Here is an 18,333-nt window from a genome sequence, read left to right on the forward strand (position 1 = left end):
AGCCACCATCGAGTCCTGCACCGGGCTCTCTACTCAGCGGGGAGCCTGCTTCCTCCTCTCTCTCTCTCTCTGCCTGCCTCTCTGCCTACTTGTGATTTCTCTCTGTCAAATAAACAAATAAAATCTTTTTAAAAAAAAATTAAAGCCACCAGACCCTTTTTTTTCTAATGAAATGTTTCTATGAAGCCAAGAATCTAAAACAGATAAAATCAGAGCTGCTTTGGTTGAAGTGTGGGTTAGGATCCCGGATCTCCAAGGGTTAGATCTCCAGACCAACTGAAAAGCCCCTGAATCATTTCCTCTACACAGAACAGGGTTTAAAAATACCTACTCTTACTTAGTTTTATTTTAGAGATAGGGAAATCAAGCCTCAAGAAAGAACTAGACTTGACCAAAATCATAAACTGATCTTGAGACACATGGTCTATTTTTCTGGTTGGTAGTACTGAACTTACCATGCTTTTTTTTTTTTTTTTTAAGATTTTATTTATTATTTGACAGAGAGACAGCAGGAGAGGGAACAGAAGCAGGGAGAGTAGGAGATGGAGAAGCAGGCTACCTGCTGAGCAGGGAGCCCAAAGCAGCACTCCATCCCAGAACCTTGGGATCATGATCTGAGCCGAAGGCAGACACCTAATGACTGAGCCACCCGGATGCTCTGACGCTTTTCAATTTTCAAGGCTCTTTGCCTCCATCCCACCTGATCCTGGGATTTGGTACTGGCATTTACAATCAAATAAGGGGTGGGTGGAATCTGGAATCCACAATCATTAGGAAACAAAAGCAGTGGGTTTCTTACCTCCATTTTTTGCATCTAAAATATCTTTCAGGGTGCTGTGTATCAGAGCTTAGTTCATGTCAGTGGGTTAGCATATAAAACTTGAAAATGTAATATTTTTGGTTTTAGTGTCATTTTTCAAGTTAACGTGGCACCCTGCCATGACCCCAGTTCAGGTCTTTATCATCTCGAGCCTGGACTACCGTGGCAGCCTCCTTAACTGACATCCCTGCCTGCCATACATCTCCTACTCCCTTCTCTCCCGGACACCGTTGCCAGATTAACCTTCTCAAAACACCTCTTTCATCATTTCACTCCTCCCTCCAATGGCTCCTCACTGCCTTGTGGACCAATTCCAAGCCTCCTGTCTGAAAATTAAAAGTCTCCAACATCTGGCCCCAAACTACTTCATGAGCTCCTGACACTCTCCAATTGTTCCCTCTCTTCAGTCCAACTGGTTTAGCTCTGCCCCCCCCAAGCCTGCCTTGGATTTTTGCACTGAACCCTTCGAACTTCATTCTGGATATTCCCCTGCCTCCAATGATTATCCCCAGTTTCTCCACACATGCAGACTACCCATCTTCAAAACCTAGGTCAGGAAATCACTAGAGCACCGTCAGCATTCAACCATCGTTAGAATGAATCTTGTAATACTCGTCTTGTACTTTTATATTTCTACTAAATTTTTGTATTACTATCTAATTTTTTGAACCACTTTATTAAGGTGTAAATAACATACTATTAAACTCCACTTCATATGATGATTTCAAGGTTTATCTGTTTACCACATATCCACAAGAACAACATTCCTTTTATGGTAGAATAACATTCCCATATATAGATAGACCATATTTTTGTTTATCCATTCACCAGCAGACATTTGAGTGGTTCCCACTTTTTTGTCTCTGCTGAACATTCACATACAGTCTTTGGATGGATGTTTGCACTTCTCTCCAGGAGATACCCTACAAGTGAAATTTCTCGGTCATGGGGTAAATTTATGTTTATGTTTGTAAGAAACTATCAGGCTGTTTCCAAGAGGGCTATACTATTTTATGTTGCCACCAGCAATATAGGAGTGTTCTAATTTCTCACATTTACATTTATAATAACATTTGTTACTGTCTGTCTCTTTTTATTATGGCCATTCCAGGGAATATGAAGTGGTATCTTGTTGTAGTTTTGATTTCTCTCTCTCTCATGCGCTATTTCAGTTTAACAATGCATTTGGATTTCCCCCCCACTCATTATGAGATGACAGCTCCTTGAGGTTACAAACCACCTTGCACAATTTTTTTCCATAGTATTAGCACCTACCTCAGCCAAAGTAAATGTAGAACAGTTATCTGATGCTTGACATTAAAGTATTACATTTGTGAAGGAAGGAGGAAAAAATTCGCGACTGCCACCGCTGTGGGTGAAGTTTCAAATATATTATCTCATTTAATTCCCAACCTTGCAAGCTAAGTGTAAGAAGTGGAAACAGACTCTGAGTTGCCAACTGGTAAATTACTAAGCTGGGATTGCAACAGACTCTATGACTCTGTAACTCTAAAGCCCAGGCCACATAAATAAAAAACAGAGTTTCTACAGGAAACTTTTGAGTAGAAAAATCTTAGAATGTGTTTACAATATGGACATTTAGGTCTTCCCACCATGCTACATAATTAATAGTGACTGTTGCTTTCCCAGGCAACTTTTCTCACATTCTCGTGAGTTTGGGAGTCCATACCAGAACCCAGTAGCCTCCAGTTCCCCGCATTTACATGCAGGTGGTCCTTCTTTCCTCCCTTTCCTCCCCAGTGTTCCACGAGCTGTGGTGAAGGCACGCAGACTCGAAGCGCCATTTGCCGGAAGGTGCTGAAAACCGGGCTTTCAGCTATCGTCAATTCCTCCCTGTGCCCTCCCCTGCCCTTCTCTTCAGCCATCAGGCCCTGCATGCTGGCCACCTGTGCACGTGAGTATGTCAGAGCTCTGGGGATGGGGGGAGACCAGACCCACCCAGAAGCAATTGTGGCCACGCAGTAGCCTTCCCTAAACCCGAGACTGGTGGGAGATCATCAGGCAGGAGAGCCCAAGGAGGGCAGCAGGCTGGTGAGCTCAGCTGGAGATGGAAAAGGAATCTTAATTACACGTGGCCGAATTCTCTTCTGGGCTGGAAAAACAGTTTGCAGGGGGTAGAGCAAAGTTCACTTGCTGGCATAGAGAGATCTGGAAGCTGGAGTCAGCATATTACTAATGAAGCCTAGTGTTGTCCACTCTGGGGTTTTTAAAATGCCCTAAACAGATTTGTTCTGTTTAATATTAATCCCTAGAGTTGTAACACCTCTGGAATCCCCTCCCACAGTACATTAGGGCCCTGGTGCTCTGCAGAACCCAAAGGGGAAAGGTGGAAAAGGAGAGATTCTCCTTCCCTTTGTCCTCTGCCTCTTTTTATGATACTTGCTTGCTTGTTTTTGTTCTTTTTCTTTTTTTTTTTTTTTCAATCCTTATAATGGGAGGAACTGCCTTTCCCCTGACATCCTCCCACCCCCATCTAGAACCTGCATCTCAGCCTCTAGGGGTAGAAAGTCCCAGCAGGGCCATGGCAGGCTACCCCACTGCACTGTATTAGTTGGAGTATTGCTTTGCTGAGCCTTGATGGGCCTCAGCTGGTGGCCACTTCCTCCCCGGAAAGCCATAAGGCAGTAAATGAAAGCCCCCGCCGGAATAAACTCAAGCTTCTTCTTCCTCTCTCTCTGTCTTTGCCCTCTCCGTTCCCTCTCTCTTGTCCCTGTGTTCACCCTCGTTGTCCTCTGCCGTCCCTTCTCTTTCTCCGGCTGTCTGGCTTCCCTTCCATCCCCTTCGTTGCAGGGCCCGGGCGGCCATCCACCAAGCACAGCCCTCACATCGCGGCCGCCAGGAAGATCTATATCCAGACTCGGCGACAGAGGAAGCTGCACTTTGTTGTTGGGGGGTTCGCCTACCTGCTCCCCAAGACGGCGGTGGTGCTGCGCTGCCCCACGCGGCGCTTCCGCAAGCCCCTGATCACATGGGAGAAGGACGGCCAACACCTCATCAGCTCGGCGCATGTCACCGTGGCCCCCTTCGGCTACCTGAAGATCCACCGCCTCAAGCCCTCGGACGCGGGCATCTACACCTGCTCGGCGGGACCCGCCCGCGAGCAGTTTGTCATTAAGCTCCTCGGAGGCAACCGGAAGCTGGTGGCCCGGCCGCTGAGCCTGCGGGGCGAGGAGGAGGCCCTCGTGGCGAGGAAGGCCGGCCCGAAGGAGGCCCTGCAGACCCACAAACACCAGAACGGCATCTTCTCTAACGGCAGCAAGGCGGAGAAGCGGGGCCCCGCCGGCGACCGGGGGAGCCGCTACGACGACCTTGTCTCCCGGCTGCTGGAGCAGGGGGGCTGGCCTGGGGAGCTCCTCGCCTCGTGGGAGGTGCAGGACTCCACGGAAAGGAACACGTCCTCCGAGGAGGACCAGAACGCAGAGCAGGCCCTCTGGCACCTGCCCTTCACCATGGTGGCCGAGCAGAGGCGCCTGGACGACATCCTCAGGAACCTCTCACAGCAGCCAGAGGAGCTTCGAGACGTCTACAGCAAGCACCTGGTGGCCCAGTTGGCCCAGGAGATCTTCCGCAGCCACATGGAGCACCAGGACGTGCTGCTCAAGCCGTCAGAGCGGCGGATGCCCCCCGTGGCCATCTCCCCTCATAAGCACGTGTCTGGCTTTAGCAGCTCGCTCCGGACCTCGGCCGCCGGGGAGGCCGCGGGTGGCTCTCGCCGGCCCCACCGCAAGCCCACCATCTTGCGGAAGATCTCAGCTGCCCAGCAGCTTTCGGCCTCCGAGGTGGTCACCCACCTCGGGCAGACTGTGGCTCTGGCCAGCGGGACGCTGAGCGTGCTTTTGCACTGTGAGGCCATAGGCAACCCGAGGCCTACCATCAGCTGGGCCAGGAACGGAGAAGAGGTGCAAGGCGGGGGGGGGGGGGCCGGGGGGGAGGGGGGGGGGGGGGGGGGGGGCGGCTGTTGGTAAGGAGCCACATCTCGTCTAAGGTACTTGATTCACTCTTCCTCCAAGGTGGTTCCAAGGGTAGGGCTGAGGGCCCTGGGCCTCAGGAATGGCATCCTGGGTTTCAAGTCCTCTTTTAGTACCAATAGGACTGCTGGAGCAGAAGGTATTTAATTTCTCTAAACACTATGCTGTCCTCTTTATAAGGTAATAGCAACAATGCCTGTCCACCCCATCCCCATAGAGTCCCAGAGATTAATGAGATACTTTCCAGATAGCTTTGAACTTTTGGCAGAAAGCTACTACTCCAGGCCAAAGCACTATTACGTTACCTCTCTGTGAGCTGGAATCACTGAAAAGCTTATACATCAGAATACTGTCTCCATGTGTGTGGTCCCCCAGGGCTAGGGAGAGAGGACAGCCGGCACCTGCTGCTCTCCGTGGGTGAGCCCATCCTCTGTCTGGGCCGGACAAAGCTATTTGTTCCAGAAAGCTTTTATTCCCAGTCAGACCTGTGATTAATTATCCTAATATCTCATGGTGTCTCTGTGCGGGTGTATCATTACCCGGATGACAGCACGTATTACTTACTGGTTTCCTTGGGCCACAGCCATTCGTAATGTAAAATCAATGGTGGTGGTAGAAGTTATAATGATAATATTTTTGAACACTGTGTGCCAGGAACTGTGCTATAATTCCTGCATCCATTCTCTTCTAGTCTTTATAGTGGCCCTGACAACAGTGATAGCTAGCATTAATTGAGTCATGACTGTCCACCAGGCAAATATGGTCTTTCTGTGTTTATTTCACCAAATTCTAACAGTGGCCCCAAGAAGCGGGTATAGTCTTTAGCTGCACTTCACAGAAGAGTAAACAAAGCCTGGGAACTTGCTGAAGATCTTATTTGTTAGCTGGCAGAGCCAAGGCAGGTGACACAAATACGATGGACAGTCAGTAGAAGAATCTTATACTCTGAGTGAGAGAGGGCTCCTTAAGATCCTCTGGTCCAGGGTCCTCATTTTAAGTTGTTATCTGCTTGGAATCCATGGAGAATGCTCTTTTCATTAAACGTAATCCTAAATACTGTTATTCGGCCGTCCTCATCCCTAGTTTGCTGGTTTTGGGTAAGGAAAGAAAGATGCCCAGGTGTATCGTGCCAGGCAGTTTGCCAGGTTTTTTCTACGTAAGTGCCCTTGTTATTCTAACAGTCAGTCTCCAAGATTGACCTTGTCCTCCAGGGTCACACAGAAAAGCAAGGGTTAGCAGCTCACCCGAGAAGATCATACTTTAGCAAGAGTCAGACCAAGGATTCAATATCAAGTTTGAGTCCAAAGAGTACACATTTCTGTGTGCTCTTCTGAGACCCAGTGAACAAATGTGATTTTGTCAAGCCTGCCCACATCTTTGGTGCCTTTTGAAATGTCAGTAATGTTGCCTTTCAGCCTTAATACTTATAGACCAAATAACTTTAATACCGACAATACTAAGTATTTTTCCTGTGTCCTCCTACTTTGTGTCACTGTCATTAGTGCTTTAAGGGCATTATCTTATTTAATCTTCAGAAATAACCATATGGAGTAAGTACTGTGGTATTTACCAATAGGAAGTTGAGGCACAGATGTGGGGCCCACAGAAGCTCTGGAGATAAGGTCTGAATGCAGGATTCGTGTGCCAGGTGGTTTGAACGCACACCTTGAGATCTTCTCTTCCTGTGGGCTCCTTCGTCCTCCCCAGCTTATACTTTCCTTGATCAGCTTAATTGCTAGGATTCCCGCAGGTCTTTCTAGAAATCTTTACAACACATTTTGGGGTCAAGCTGAGGTTAGAGTAAATCCCCTTAGGTCACTGAGTCAATGAGAGGTAGCGCCAGAGGATGTTGGAAGCAGGCTAAGAGTGGTGCCCTTGTGCTTGAGTGGGTGGCCCACTGGACCTCTGTTAATGCACCTGTCATACCTACTCTGACCAAATCATGTCGTCATCTCCATCAGCCAGTCAGCTTCTCAAGTGTAGGAGCCATTTATTCATATTTCCTTGGCCTTGTGCCCAAGATTGCACTCCTGGGGTTGAGGGAGAAACAGTTGATTGTGCACAGGAGAAGATGGAAATTACCATTTCTTGACTAGCAACAGACCTAGTGCTCCGTGCTAGCAACTTTTTCATAGCCACCATCTTGGTTAACAACCACCACAGAGGGTAACACAGGAGCTCTTATCTCTATTTCAGAGCTAGAAAACCGTGGCCCAAAGTAGTTTAGGAGCTTGACGATGTTAGCTAGCTGGCAACAGGCAGAATCAAGAGGGCAGATTGGAACCCAGTTCTGCCCACCTCAAGCCCATGCTGTTTTGAGTGAATGGGTGAGTTCATACTTCCATACATCTGTACTTCACTAGGGATGCCAAGTTGCTAGTGTTTACCAGCTATTTCCAGGGTCACTTCCTTCCTCCTAAAAGCTGTAGACAAGGCAGGCTGTTGGGAAGGGGAGTAGGGGTCACCAGGACTCTGCTGTACCTGGAACTTCAGGGAGAACATTTGAGTCCGTGGCTTACTCAGAGGTCTGACCATTTCCTTGAGTGCTGGAGATACTTTGTATGAAGTCCAAGGGTTCCAGCCCATCTGGGTCCCCTGGTGACTAAAGATAGGATGCAGACGGAGTCAGATGAGGACTTAGGGCTTCAGGCTGATCTTGCCAAAACCCTTTACTTTGTATGGCCTTAGTCCCTTCATCTTAAAAAGCAGGTGGATGGGGTTGTACCAATTCGCCTCTAAGGTCCCTTCTACCTCCTTCACTCCTTTGCAAAAGGCCAGAGAAGAAAAAGAAACCCGTATGCTGCTGGGGAGTGGGGAGAGCCTTGAGGCCAATAACTTCAAACTGTTGCACAAGCTCTTTCTCGGTGCTCCACAAAACGGGGGTTCACTGATCGCATGAGTTAGGGACATGTTCACTTAAAGCTGAACAGATGTATTTACTGCTGGATTTCACTGTATTTTTTTTAATATAGTGCTTGATATTTTTTCTCTTTTTTATTATAAAAGCAATAAAGAGACCATAAAACAATTCAAATAATACCTAAATCTATAAAGGACAAATGCAAGTCTCCCTCTTCCTCCCACATCTATTCCCCAGAGTCTGCCTCTCTTAATAATTTGGTATACATCCTTCTGGAATTTTTATATATTTTATTGTATTATATATAAAACACATATACACACATATGATTCAGTTTTGTAATGGGATATTACTCGTGTTTAGAAATTTCATGTGGATTTCACTCAATAGGTCTAGGAGACATTGCATTATAGCATGTAGAGATCTGCTTCACCATTTTTAATGGCTGATTACTGTTTCTGAGTGCATTTAACTATCCCCCAATTGAAAATTATTTGGGTTTTTCCATTTTTTTTAAACTCCTTTAAGCATTCCAACATGTGTTGTGACTTTCCAAGTGAACAATATAGGATGCATTATTTTCCAAGCAGTTCTTTAATCATTGAACAATTTTTCGCTCTCACTATTTCAGGGATACCAAGAGTTCTTGAAATACCACTTAGGAAATATTACTTTCACCTTTTAGGTTTCACCTCCCTGGGTGCTGAGGGTCAGAGCCCTGTAATGCACCCTTTGCAAGCACCACAAATGACTAAGATGAAGAGGGTTCCATGGAATTGTGCTAGAAAAAAGACACATGGCAGCCAGGTGCTTTTAAAGATACTGAAGGTGCTAGACTAGGACAGCGGAAGGCTAATCCTGGCTCTTCGGTCACCAGGATGTTGGTGGGAGCATGGGTGAGGAGTAGCATTAAGAGGGAGAGCACGTGAGGGGCATGGGCAAACAGTTTTACAGTTTTGGCCACTCTCGAGATTTTTCTCGATCTCGCCTTGACACAGCTTTCCAGTGCAAGTCAATGGCACACAGTAAGGAAAAATAAGAGCTTTTGGATACTGATCTCCAACTCCTAATTTCTCCATTTAACTTAGCTGTCCAAAAAGAAATAGGACTGGCATTTCATTTTCAATAGGGTTTTCCAAGTCCTGTTTGAGAAAAGAAAGTGAATATATCTCCACAGAGCACATAAGAGAAACAGAGCTGCCATTGGGACTGCTTTGCTATGGGCTGTTGGTGACCCTTCTGTGTTGGGTTTCATTGCTTGTCATCATCCCTGTGTCCAGTAGCAGTTCAGAAATGCTCATTTATTTTCACACAGAGACGTGCTGAAATGCCTGGTGTTCTAGTTCAGTTAGTCTGTTTTTGCTTTAGTACCAAATCCATCTTTCTGAAAGAATCTGCAAGATTCAGCTGGCTGTTGGTGTGTGGGACTTTGCAGCATATTCAAGTGTACTCTTTGTAGCCTGAGCCAGCAAGATAGGTCGAGAGAGGAAGACAGTAACAGAGGAGAAGTCTACTCCTCCTTTGGCTTTGAAATATGCCAAAGTTTTATCTGCAAGAAATTGCTTCTATGAAAGAATCGTTATCAAGTCGGTTACTACTGTATCTCATCATATATATATATATATATATATATATATAATTTACTAGTTGAAATGAATTCACATGATTCTTAGAAGCCTATGCCAACTTCTCAAGCAATAGTTTACTGGATGTTTCTGAATGTATTAGAACAAACTAGTTCATCATAATCGCCGCTTCTCCTTTATTTCACAAACATTCCCATGCATCCTCAGAGCCAGACCCTATATTAGATACTGGGGATGGAGGAAAGGAAGGCTCATTCCCTGTCAGTGAAACTCAGTCTTGTTTGCAAGCCAGAGAAGTAAATGCAGTGTAGAAGTACTAAAAGATGAGTAAGGATATTTATTCAACCCATAAGAATTTATCAGCCTATGTATTATATCACATACACACACACACACACCTCTAGTCACTGGGAATATTGTAAATGAAAAGTCTGTATTCCCCTGCAGTTTAGATCCATTTAGATTTCTGCTCAAATTTCGGCCACCAGAAAGGCTTTCCTTGATCTAAAAGAGCAGTTCTCATTATCCCTTTAACTCTGTTTTATTCACAGAATTTTGCCACCGTCTGATATGTATTTGTTGATTGCCTGTCCATAAGGGTAGAGACTGTATTTACTGCTGTATCCCCAGTGCTGAGAATAGTGCCTGGCACCAAACAGATGGAAGAAAGGGACGGAGGGAGAGAAGGAGGAAGGGAGGGAGGAAAGAAGGAAGACAATAAATACAGAAAAGTACACAGGTATTGGGGGTGATAAGTGTTGGGCAGAACACTTAAACAGGGTTGATAAGGAATGATTTGGTGACTATCTTAGATGCATATCCTGCAGAGGTTACCTGTAAGCCAAGACATGAATGATGACGTGTCTAGCCATATGACATCAGGAGGAAGAGCACCCCTGGACAAGGGATGAGCAGCATAAAACCCCCAAAATGAAATGAGTGTTGAAGGAACTGCGAAGGAAGTTCATTTGGCTGGACCGTGGTAGGCAGGAGTGAGAGGGGATGTGGCATGAGGCCATGAGGTTAAGCTGAGACCAACAGAAGGAATCTAGCTTTTAGTCTGAGTATCCCAGGGAGACTTGGGAAGATCTGAGGGAAGCAAAATGATCTAATTTCCATTCTCATAGACACACTGGCTACTTTGTGGCCAGTGGATCATAGAGGAACAGGAATGGAAGCGGGGGAGTCTAGTAAGGTGTCCTTCACAATCATTCCTTCAACTTCACAAACATGTGGTTGGTGTTAGATACAGTGGTGGGCACCAGACAAAAAGAAATAAAAGTCACTGCTCTCCAGAAGCTAGGAAACACTGAAGGGCTGGCATGGATAAAAATAACTTGGGCCCTGAGGTTTTGTTGTTTGTTTGTTTGTTTGTTTTTGTTTATTTTTTCAGTGTTCCAAGATTCATTGTTTATGCACCACACCCCAGAGTTTTTTTTTTCAACTCCAGTGGAAAGAATACTTCCCTTAGAACTTCTAAACGTTTAAAAGTGAGTCAAGGGGGCGCCTGGGTGGCTAAGTGGGTTAAGCCTCTGCCTTCGGCTCAGGTCATGATCTCAGAGTCCTGGGATCGAGTCCCGCATCAGCCTCTCTGCTTGGCAGGGAGCCTGCTTTCTCCTCTCTCTCTCTGCCTGCCTGTCTACCTACTTGTGATCTCTCTCTGTCAAATAAATAAATAAAATCTTAAAAAAAAAAGTGAGTCAAGGAGGAGTTCCCAAGTTCAGTGTGCACAGTGATTACCAGAAGCTCGTTAGAAATGCAGATTCCCACATCCTCCCCTACCCCAGAAACCCTCTGTAGAGCAGAGCCCCGTAATGCACCCTTTGCAAGCACCACAAATGACTCTGAGCACAAAGGTTCGAGGACCACCATTAAGAAACACCTTGAGAGAGAACGGGGGAGCAAGCAGAAGCTCAGAGTAGAATGAAGCCCGTGCTATTAGTTCTGGTAAAAGATCTGGTGGCAGGAGACAGAATTTGCACTGAAGTGACACTTAGGGATTCCGGACACCTTCCCTTTCCCCCCACCCCTTCCCGCCTCACCTTCCCTCGCAGACTCCCACCAGCCCACACATTTGCACCTTGGTTAGTTGGAGTTCACACCGGGCCTTGGAGTTGAGGGAGTGCCTGTGTGTGAAGGGAGCAGACACAGTGGAAGTTAACAGACTCAATTCTGCCAGTGTCCAGGGAACATTCTGGACTGGCTGGAGGTGAAAATAACCAAGTGTGGCCACCTGGTTCAGCCTGAGAACAAAGAAGGACCGGACTTGCCAGCATAGCATGGAGGGTGCGTAGAAACGGATTTTCACAGGCTGCAGTGCCACTTGACTTAGAAAACAAGAGGACTCTGCCTCCTTCTCTCTCTGCTTTCATTGCTGACCCCTAAGCTCTGTGGACCTGCAACTAACTGGTTTCACCGTAGTGCTGCCTGGCCAGGTCCATCAGGAAGGAAGTATTAGAGTCTCATCTCCTGGGTCTCGGGCACTAGGAGTACCGGAATGGTTTGAAAACATTAATATGATAGCCCTACAGTAGCCAGACTATACCCAGAAGTATTTCGCGTGTAGGAGGCTACTTTAGGTGTTCCTCCAGGGTTAGTAATTATGAATTTTTTTAAGTTCCACTTAGTATTCCCTCAGTTTATTATTGAGTTGGCATCTCTCTATCTACTTCATATTCTTTTTCTTTCTTTTTGCAGTTCAAAGAGTTAAATATAGGGTGACTCCCTTATTTTTTTCCTCCAAATTTTTATTTAAAATGCAGTTAACATATAGTGTAATATTAGTTTCAGGTGTAAAATGAATGATTGATTCATCATTTGCATACATCCCCCAGCACTCATCACAAGCGCCGTCCTTTAGCCCCATCATCATCTTAACCACCTGCCTTAAAATAACCATCAGTTTCTTCTCTATAGTTGAGAGTCTGTTTTTTGCTTGCCCCTCTTTTTCCCCCATGTTCATTTGCTTCGTTTCTTAAATTCCACATATGAGCAAAATCATATTATAATTGTCTTTCTCCGACTCATTCCATTAGCAAAATATTCTCTAGCTCCATCCACAATGGCAAGATTCCATTTTTTTTTATGGCTGAGTGATATTCCATTTTGTGTGTGTGTGTGCGTGCACGTGTGCGCACATGCATTGTGTACACACCACATCTTCTTTATCCATTCATCAGTCAATGGACATTTAGGCTCCTTCCATAATTGGGCTATTATTGGTAATCCTGCTATAAATATCAGGGTGCATGTATCCCTTTGAATCAGTATTTTTGTATCCTTTGGGATACAATAGTTGCTGGATCTTAGGGTAGTTCCATTTTTAACTTCTTGAGGAACCTCCATGCTGTTTTCCAGAGTGGCTGCACCAGTCTGCATTCCCATCAGCAACAATGTAAGAAGGCTCACCTTTCCCTGCATCCTTGCCAACACCCGTTGTTTCCCATGTTGTTCATTTTAGCTATTCTAACTGTATGAGGTGACACTTCATTATGGTTTTTATTTGTATTTCCCTGAGAGGAATGCTGTTGAGTATCTCTTCATGTGTCTATTAGCCATCTGTTTATCCTCTTTGAAAAATGTCTATGTACGTCTTCTGCCCATTTTTTAACTGGATTATTTGGTTTCGGGGTGTTGTGTTTTTTTTTTTTAAAGATTTTATTTATTTGAGAGAGACAGGGAGCATGAACTGGGGAAGGGGCAGAGGGACAAGCAGACCCTGCCCTGAGCACGGAGCCTCACTCGGTGCTTGATCCCAAGACCCTGAGATCATGACCTGAGCTAAGGTCAGATGCTTACCTGACTGAGCCATTGGGTGTTGAGTTTTATAAGTTCTTTATATATTTTGAGTATTAATCCTTTATCTCCTATGTCATTTGCAAATATCTTCTCCCCTTCCATAGGTTGCATTTTGGTTCTATTGATTGTTTCCCTCACTGTTGCAAAAGCTTTTTGTTTTGATGAAGTCCCAGTAGTTTCTTTTTGCTTTTGCTGCCCATACCTTAGGATACATATCCAGTACGAAGTTGCTACAGCCCATATTAAAGAGGTTCCTGCCTCTGTTCTCTAGGATTTAGATGGTTTCCTGTCTACCTCATATTATCAGGCTGCATGCAACATACACTTCTCGGAAAGAGCTTCACTGCCCCCCCGCAAAAAAGTTGTTTGTTCAGAAAGAAGAAAGTGGTCTCTGAAAACATCTCTTAGCTAATCTGAGCTCTGAGCAAGATTCCATACAGGCTAAGCGCGTCTTGCTAAAAACACATGCTGTTTTCATCAGAAACCACACGCACTTGCTTTGCTTCCTACATGTCTGGTTTTTCTTTCTCAGTCTTTGTGCCTTTCTCTTCCCCTACCTGCCTCTTGTCTACTTCTTGGGAGTCTTACTGTAAATCTATAAATGACCCCAAGGTTCCAGACTTCCCCTGGATGCCCACGATTGTCATGTGTCCAACACCAGCCCGAGTCTCTCTTCTGACTCTTATGCACAGTTGCCTGCTGGATGTCCCTACCAGATGCCTCACAAAGAGATCAGCTTTGTAGAATGAAAACTAAGCTCCTGAATCTCTATCTCAGGAGGGAGTACTTCCACCTACCCAACTGCCAAAGCCTAAATATTTCTAGGCTGTTCTTGCTCTACCATGGCTCTTTCATTCCTCCCTTCTCTGTTCTCACTGCCTCTACTTTGGTTTACCCTTGTCCACTCTAGATGATTTCAACTGCCCCCAACTCTGCATTTGCCTTCACTAGACCAGGGGTTGGCAAATTACACCTGGTAGCTTTTACATTTTTTAAAGTGTTATTAAAAACGACTTTAATAAGGGTTATTGAGAGAGCTGTTGAAATTGTGTACAGAGCCGTCAAGTCTGCTTGCTGAAGTTCTCACACTCGGTAAGGGGTAGAGCTGGGTTTTGAACCCAGGTTATTTGAAGGGTTATTAAAAGAGTGGCTTTTACATTTTTTAAAGGGTTATTGAAAACAAACAAGAAACAGAATGTACAACAGATACTATAGGTGGCCCTCTAAAGACTACAATATTCACTATCTGTCCCATTAGAGAAAAAATTTACTGACTCCTGCTCTAGATCATTTGACATGCTACTGCCAGAGTATCTTTCTGGCAAACCTGTCCATGCTGCTCCCATGCTTAAAATTCTTTAAATGGCTTGCCCTCACTTGAGGATAAGTTCCAAGTGTCTTCGCATGATTTGCAACACCTTTAATCTCTCTCACTCGTTTGATCTCTTACGATACCGTACCTCACCTCACCCTGTGAGTGATGCCTTTCAGCAATACACAATTACTTGCTGTTTATGAATTTGCTTGGGGTCTCAGATTTGCCTCATCCTACCCTTCCTTACCAGAAGCATATCCCCAAGGCTCAGCTGTGCTGGCATAGTAGAGCTGGAATTTGAACTCAAGATGACCCCCTCCGTGACCCGTATAGTACCCTATACGTTGTACTCTATCTCAGCCCACCCTACCACTGCATGTTAGAATTCGCTGTTTGTTTTTCTATATTACCTTCTAAATTATGTTACTCTTCCTCAAGGGCAAATATTTAAGAAGGTATGTCAATTTCTCCACAATTCCAAGAATACAATAGACACCCAACAGAAGATAAACTAATGGATGAACGAATAAAGGAATGAACACTAGTGATTAGCAGGGAGATTTCCTAATTACCAGACTGTAGTCTGTATGGTTTTGCATAATCTGAACAGTATTAATATGCAAATATGGCAGAGTTCCACAGTGGTACCCACTCCCAACTAATCATTTCTGCCCTGCCCACATGTTCTCCGTTACAGAAGTATCAGGAAACCCTGAGGTCCTGTGGCATGCAACTACAGTTCGAAAAGCCCTGCTGGAGAATGAATAAGTACCAAGAATAAATACCCTGTAGCATCCTACCTCCTATCACATCCAGGCCAATGAGGAAATCCTCATCATTGTTATGGTTAACATTCAGTGACCAATCACTTTGAGCTAGGTGCTGTTCTCAGTGTTTTACAGGTGTTCGTTTATTCTTACAATAACATTTTGAGGTTACTATCCCAAATTTCCAGATGTTGAAATTGAAGCACAGAGATGTTAAATTAACTTGCCCCAAGTCCCACACTTACTATGTAGCGGAGCTGGGATTTGAACCCAAGGAAGTCTGGCCCCGGGGGCTATTTCTTTGTGTTGATTTTAACCTTAGTTTAATCCAAGGACTTGGCCATTATTTTAAAAAGAAGCCACTGGGGTCAACTAGATCTAGCATAAATTAACATTCCGTCTTTTAGCCAGCTGGCTTGCAATCTGTGGGGCTTTCGTTTTTTTATTTGGCACATGTGTGTTAGGGAAAGCCTTTCTTCTGTTTCCTTTCCTTTTACCTTTACATGGACATCTCCAGCTATAAACATGCCTGGTACTAGGCACACAACAGCTACTCGGGAAACACTGTAATTGTGACATATGCATTTGCATCTCTGGGTGTGTTTACAGCGTTGATGGCTTGTGCACGTGTGCATCTGGAGACCTAGAGACCTAGACCACAAGCAGGCCAATGCTAAACGGTTCCTTGCTTTTCAGTTACTCTGCATAAACATGGAACACTTATTGGACCCTCCTGTACTTCACCACACTGAACTGCGATTCAGGCAGACGCTAACTCCAGTTTGCCTTTAGATAGGGTGTAACACTAGCCCCCAAGTCTCACAAGTAACTTTTCCCCACACCTTATGTCAGGAGGCTTGCATAATATGGACAGATGTACACTCCATATTCCTACGTCCAAACCCAAATCCAGAAGCAATACCTGTAAGGACACCACTGACTTCCTTGTAGAAAAGAAAATCCAGATTCTCTAAAATTGGCACCGGAAATCAGATTACCAAATTGGGAAGAAAAGCTGGCTGAAGAGGGATCCTTTCTCTGAGAAAACCTAAATCCTGCTCATAGTCCCACACTGACAGAGAAGTCCTGGCTCACTGTTCAACGCTTTGGCCCAAGACTGAGCTGCCAGTGGACATAATATGCGTAGCTCAGCTCATAAAAGGCTTAAAACATTTAAACAAGACTTTCCTAAAGATTGTGGGATTTTTCAAAGGAATGAAGGTGAACATGAAGAATCATACGAAACTGGATACTTTGAATATGTATCAGAAAATGCTGATTCTTTCTTAGGGGTGAAAAGTGGATCCCAGGTAATAGTCAGTCAACATGGAATCCTAGGGAAAGAGCTAATGCCAAGGAGTTTCTGCCTTTTAACCCTTAAGCCTGTCCCTATTTTCCTTCTATTCTAGGTCTGCCTGATTTGTGCTGGTCATATCTGATGACCCCCCTTGGTTAGGAAGAGCAGTCCGATGGCACATCAGTTAACATTGAGGGCAGCCCACAGTTGTAGAAGAACACTAGGGCTAGAATCAGAGCAACTTAGGCTGGAATTCCAGTTCTGCCATTTCCTTTGAAGTGAGCCCGCTTTAACCCCTCTGAACCTTGGTTTGCTCATTAGTTAAGTTACAAACAATTACACCTGCTCTGCAGAAGAGCAAGAATGTGAAAAACAGATAATATCTGTAACGTGGCTGGCACACGATGGATACTCATACATCAGTATCTATAATTATTAGTGTGTAGATAGGAGGTCATTATACCACAACACCTTGCAGGACATCACCAAGGAAGGAGCTCTATTTTCATTTTGCAGAACCTAGGAACAACCTATGCAGTTGTTCAAAGAGTTGAGCTAGAAGAGCAGGTAGGAAAACAGTGTGATGGAGAATTAGCCTAAATCCACGCAACAGGAGAGGGTTCTTACATGCTTCTGACATTTTCTTTTTTGCTATTGTTTCTGGTCTGATAGAAAAGAGAAATCTGTATACTCTCCATGCTTATACTTCCCAGACAGTATTGGACAACTTTCCAAAGTGGTGTTGAATAGGAGATGAATTAAGGAATATTTGGAAGGCTTTGGCGTGGGCAACACAGAGTATTTACAGATGGAAACTTCTCAGAATGGAAGAGAGAATCAAATGGGAAATGCCTCCAGGGTCAAGATCAGAACCACAGCTGTGAATAACGCTATATGTAAAAGTCATAAGCACATGAAATGCAGGCTCCAAGTTTGCAGAGACTATAAAAACTGGAAGCAGGACAGATAGAGAAGAGACCAGTTTCAGTTTGGTTTGGCTTATTTCCTTCATAGAAGTAATGGCAGTGGGAATGACAAATGTTTTTCCCAGTTGAAAATTGGAAGAAAGTTGGAGGAAAAGGGGCCATCTCTGTAAATGCCTAGGCCTCGAGGGGGGAAAAAAGTATTGAAGGTCAATATAAAGGTCACAAGAGCATCTGAGAGCATAATATTGGCACAAGTGAGGCACTGAGCATTCCTTGAAAGGTTAGGGGTTCTTGGAAGATCCCCTTCATAGTTCATTTATTCCTAGAAAAGTGGTCCTAGAAAAAGGCAGAGTTCTGAAAAAAGTTACACAGTTAACAGTTATATAAAGTTAACAGTTATATAAATGAGGAACTGAAACCAGAAGTGAAAATTCTTCCATGTTCTAGGTCCAGGTCAGCAAACTTTTTTTGTCAAGGGCCAAATAATAAACATTTTAGGTATTTGCAGACCATCTCTACCATCATTTCTGCCATGATGGCCTAAAGGCGGTCACAGAAAGCACTTACAGGGCATGGTGGTGCTCTAATAAAACTCTAGTGACAAAAGCAGGACCAGCTGACCAAAGTTTGAGCCCCCTTCCAGGTAAATTGGAAATCGAGTCAGAATCATTTCATGCAGAGGTTGATAGTTCAAAATGAATTACCCAGCTAGCAAATAAAACTACATGTATTAGCAAATTCAAGGTTTCATGAGTTGCTGAAGAGACAGAAGTTGAAGAGTTTGGCAGAAAGTATTAGGACAGGGTTAAGAATGTGTGGTCAGGTGGCCTCTCCCATTCCAAGAATATTTTCTATACTTCCACCTGGAGCAATCGTGAAGCTTCCAGCATCAAATAACTTTTGGTTGGCAATTACATTAAAAACAGCCAAGGTTATAAAAAGTTGCCCTAGCCAAATGGTGACATGAAACTCTTC

At 44.7% G+C, this 18,333-nt stretch overlaps 1 protein-coding gene across 1 annotated transcript in view; it reads left to right on the forward strand.

Moving 5' to 3' along the window:
- The window catches only part of LOC111156589 (ADAMTS like 1), a 934,723-nt gene that overhangs the window by 802,800 nt on the left and 113,590 nt on the right, over window positions 1-18,333 (forward strand). Inside the window, exons 19-20 of the mRNA XM_022517576.1 lie at window positions 2,582-2,735; window positions 3,632-4,740. Of these exons, the coding sequence (XP_022373284.1) occupies window positions 2,582-2,735; window positions 3,632-4,740 (1,263 nt within the window). The remainder of the gene's footprint in view (window positions 1-2,581; window positions 2,736-3,631; window positions 4,741-18,333) is intronic.

This window comes from Enhydra lutris, unplaced genomic scaffold (assembly GCF_002288905.1).
Source record: "Enhydra lutris kenyoni isolate GAN:26980312 unplaced genomic scaffold, ASM228890v2 scaffoldscaffold47, whole genome shotgun sequence".
NCBI lineage: Eukaryota > Metazoa > Chordata > Mammalia > Carnivora > Mustelidae > Enhydra > Enhydra lutris.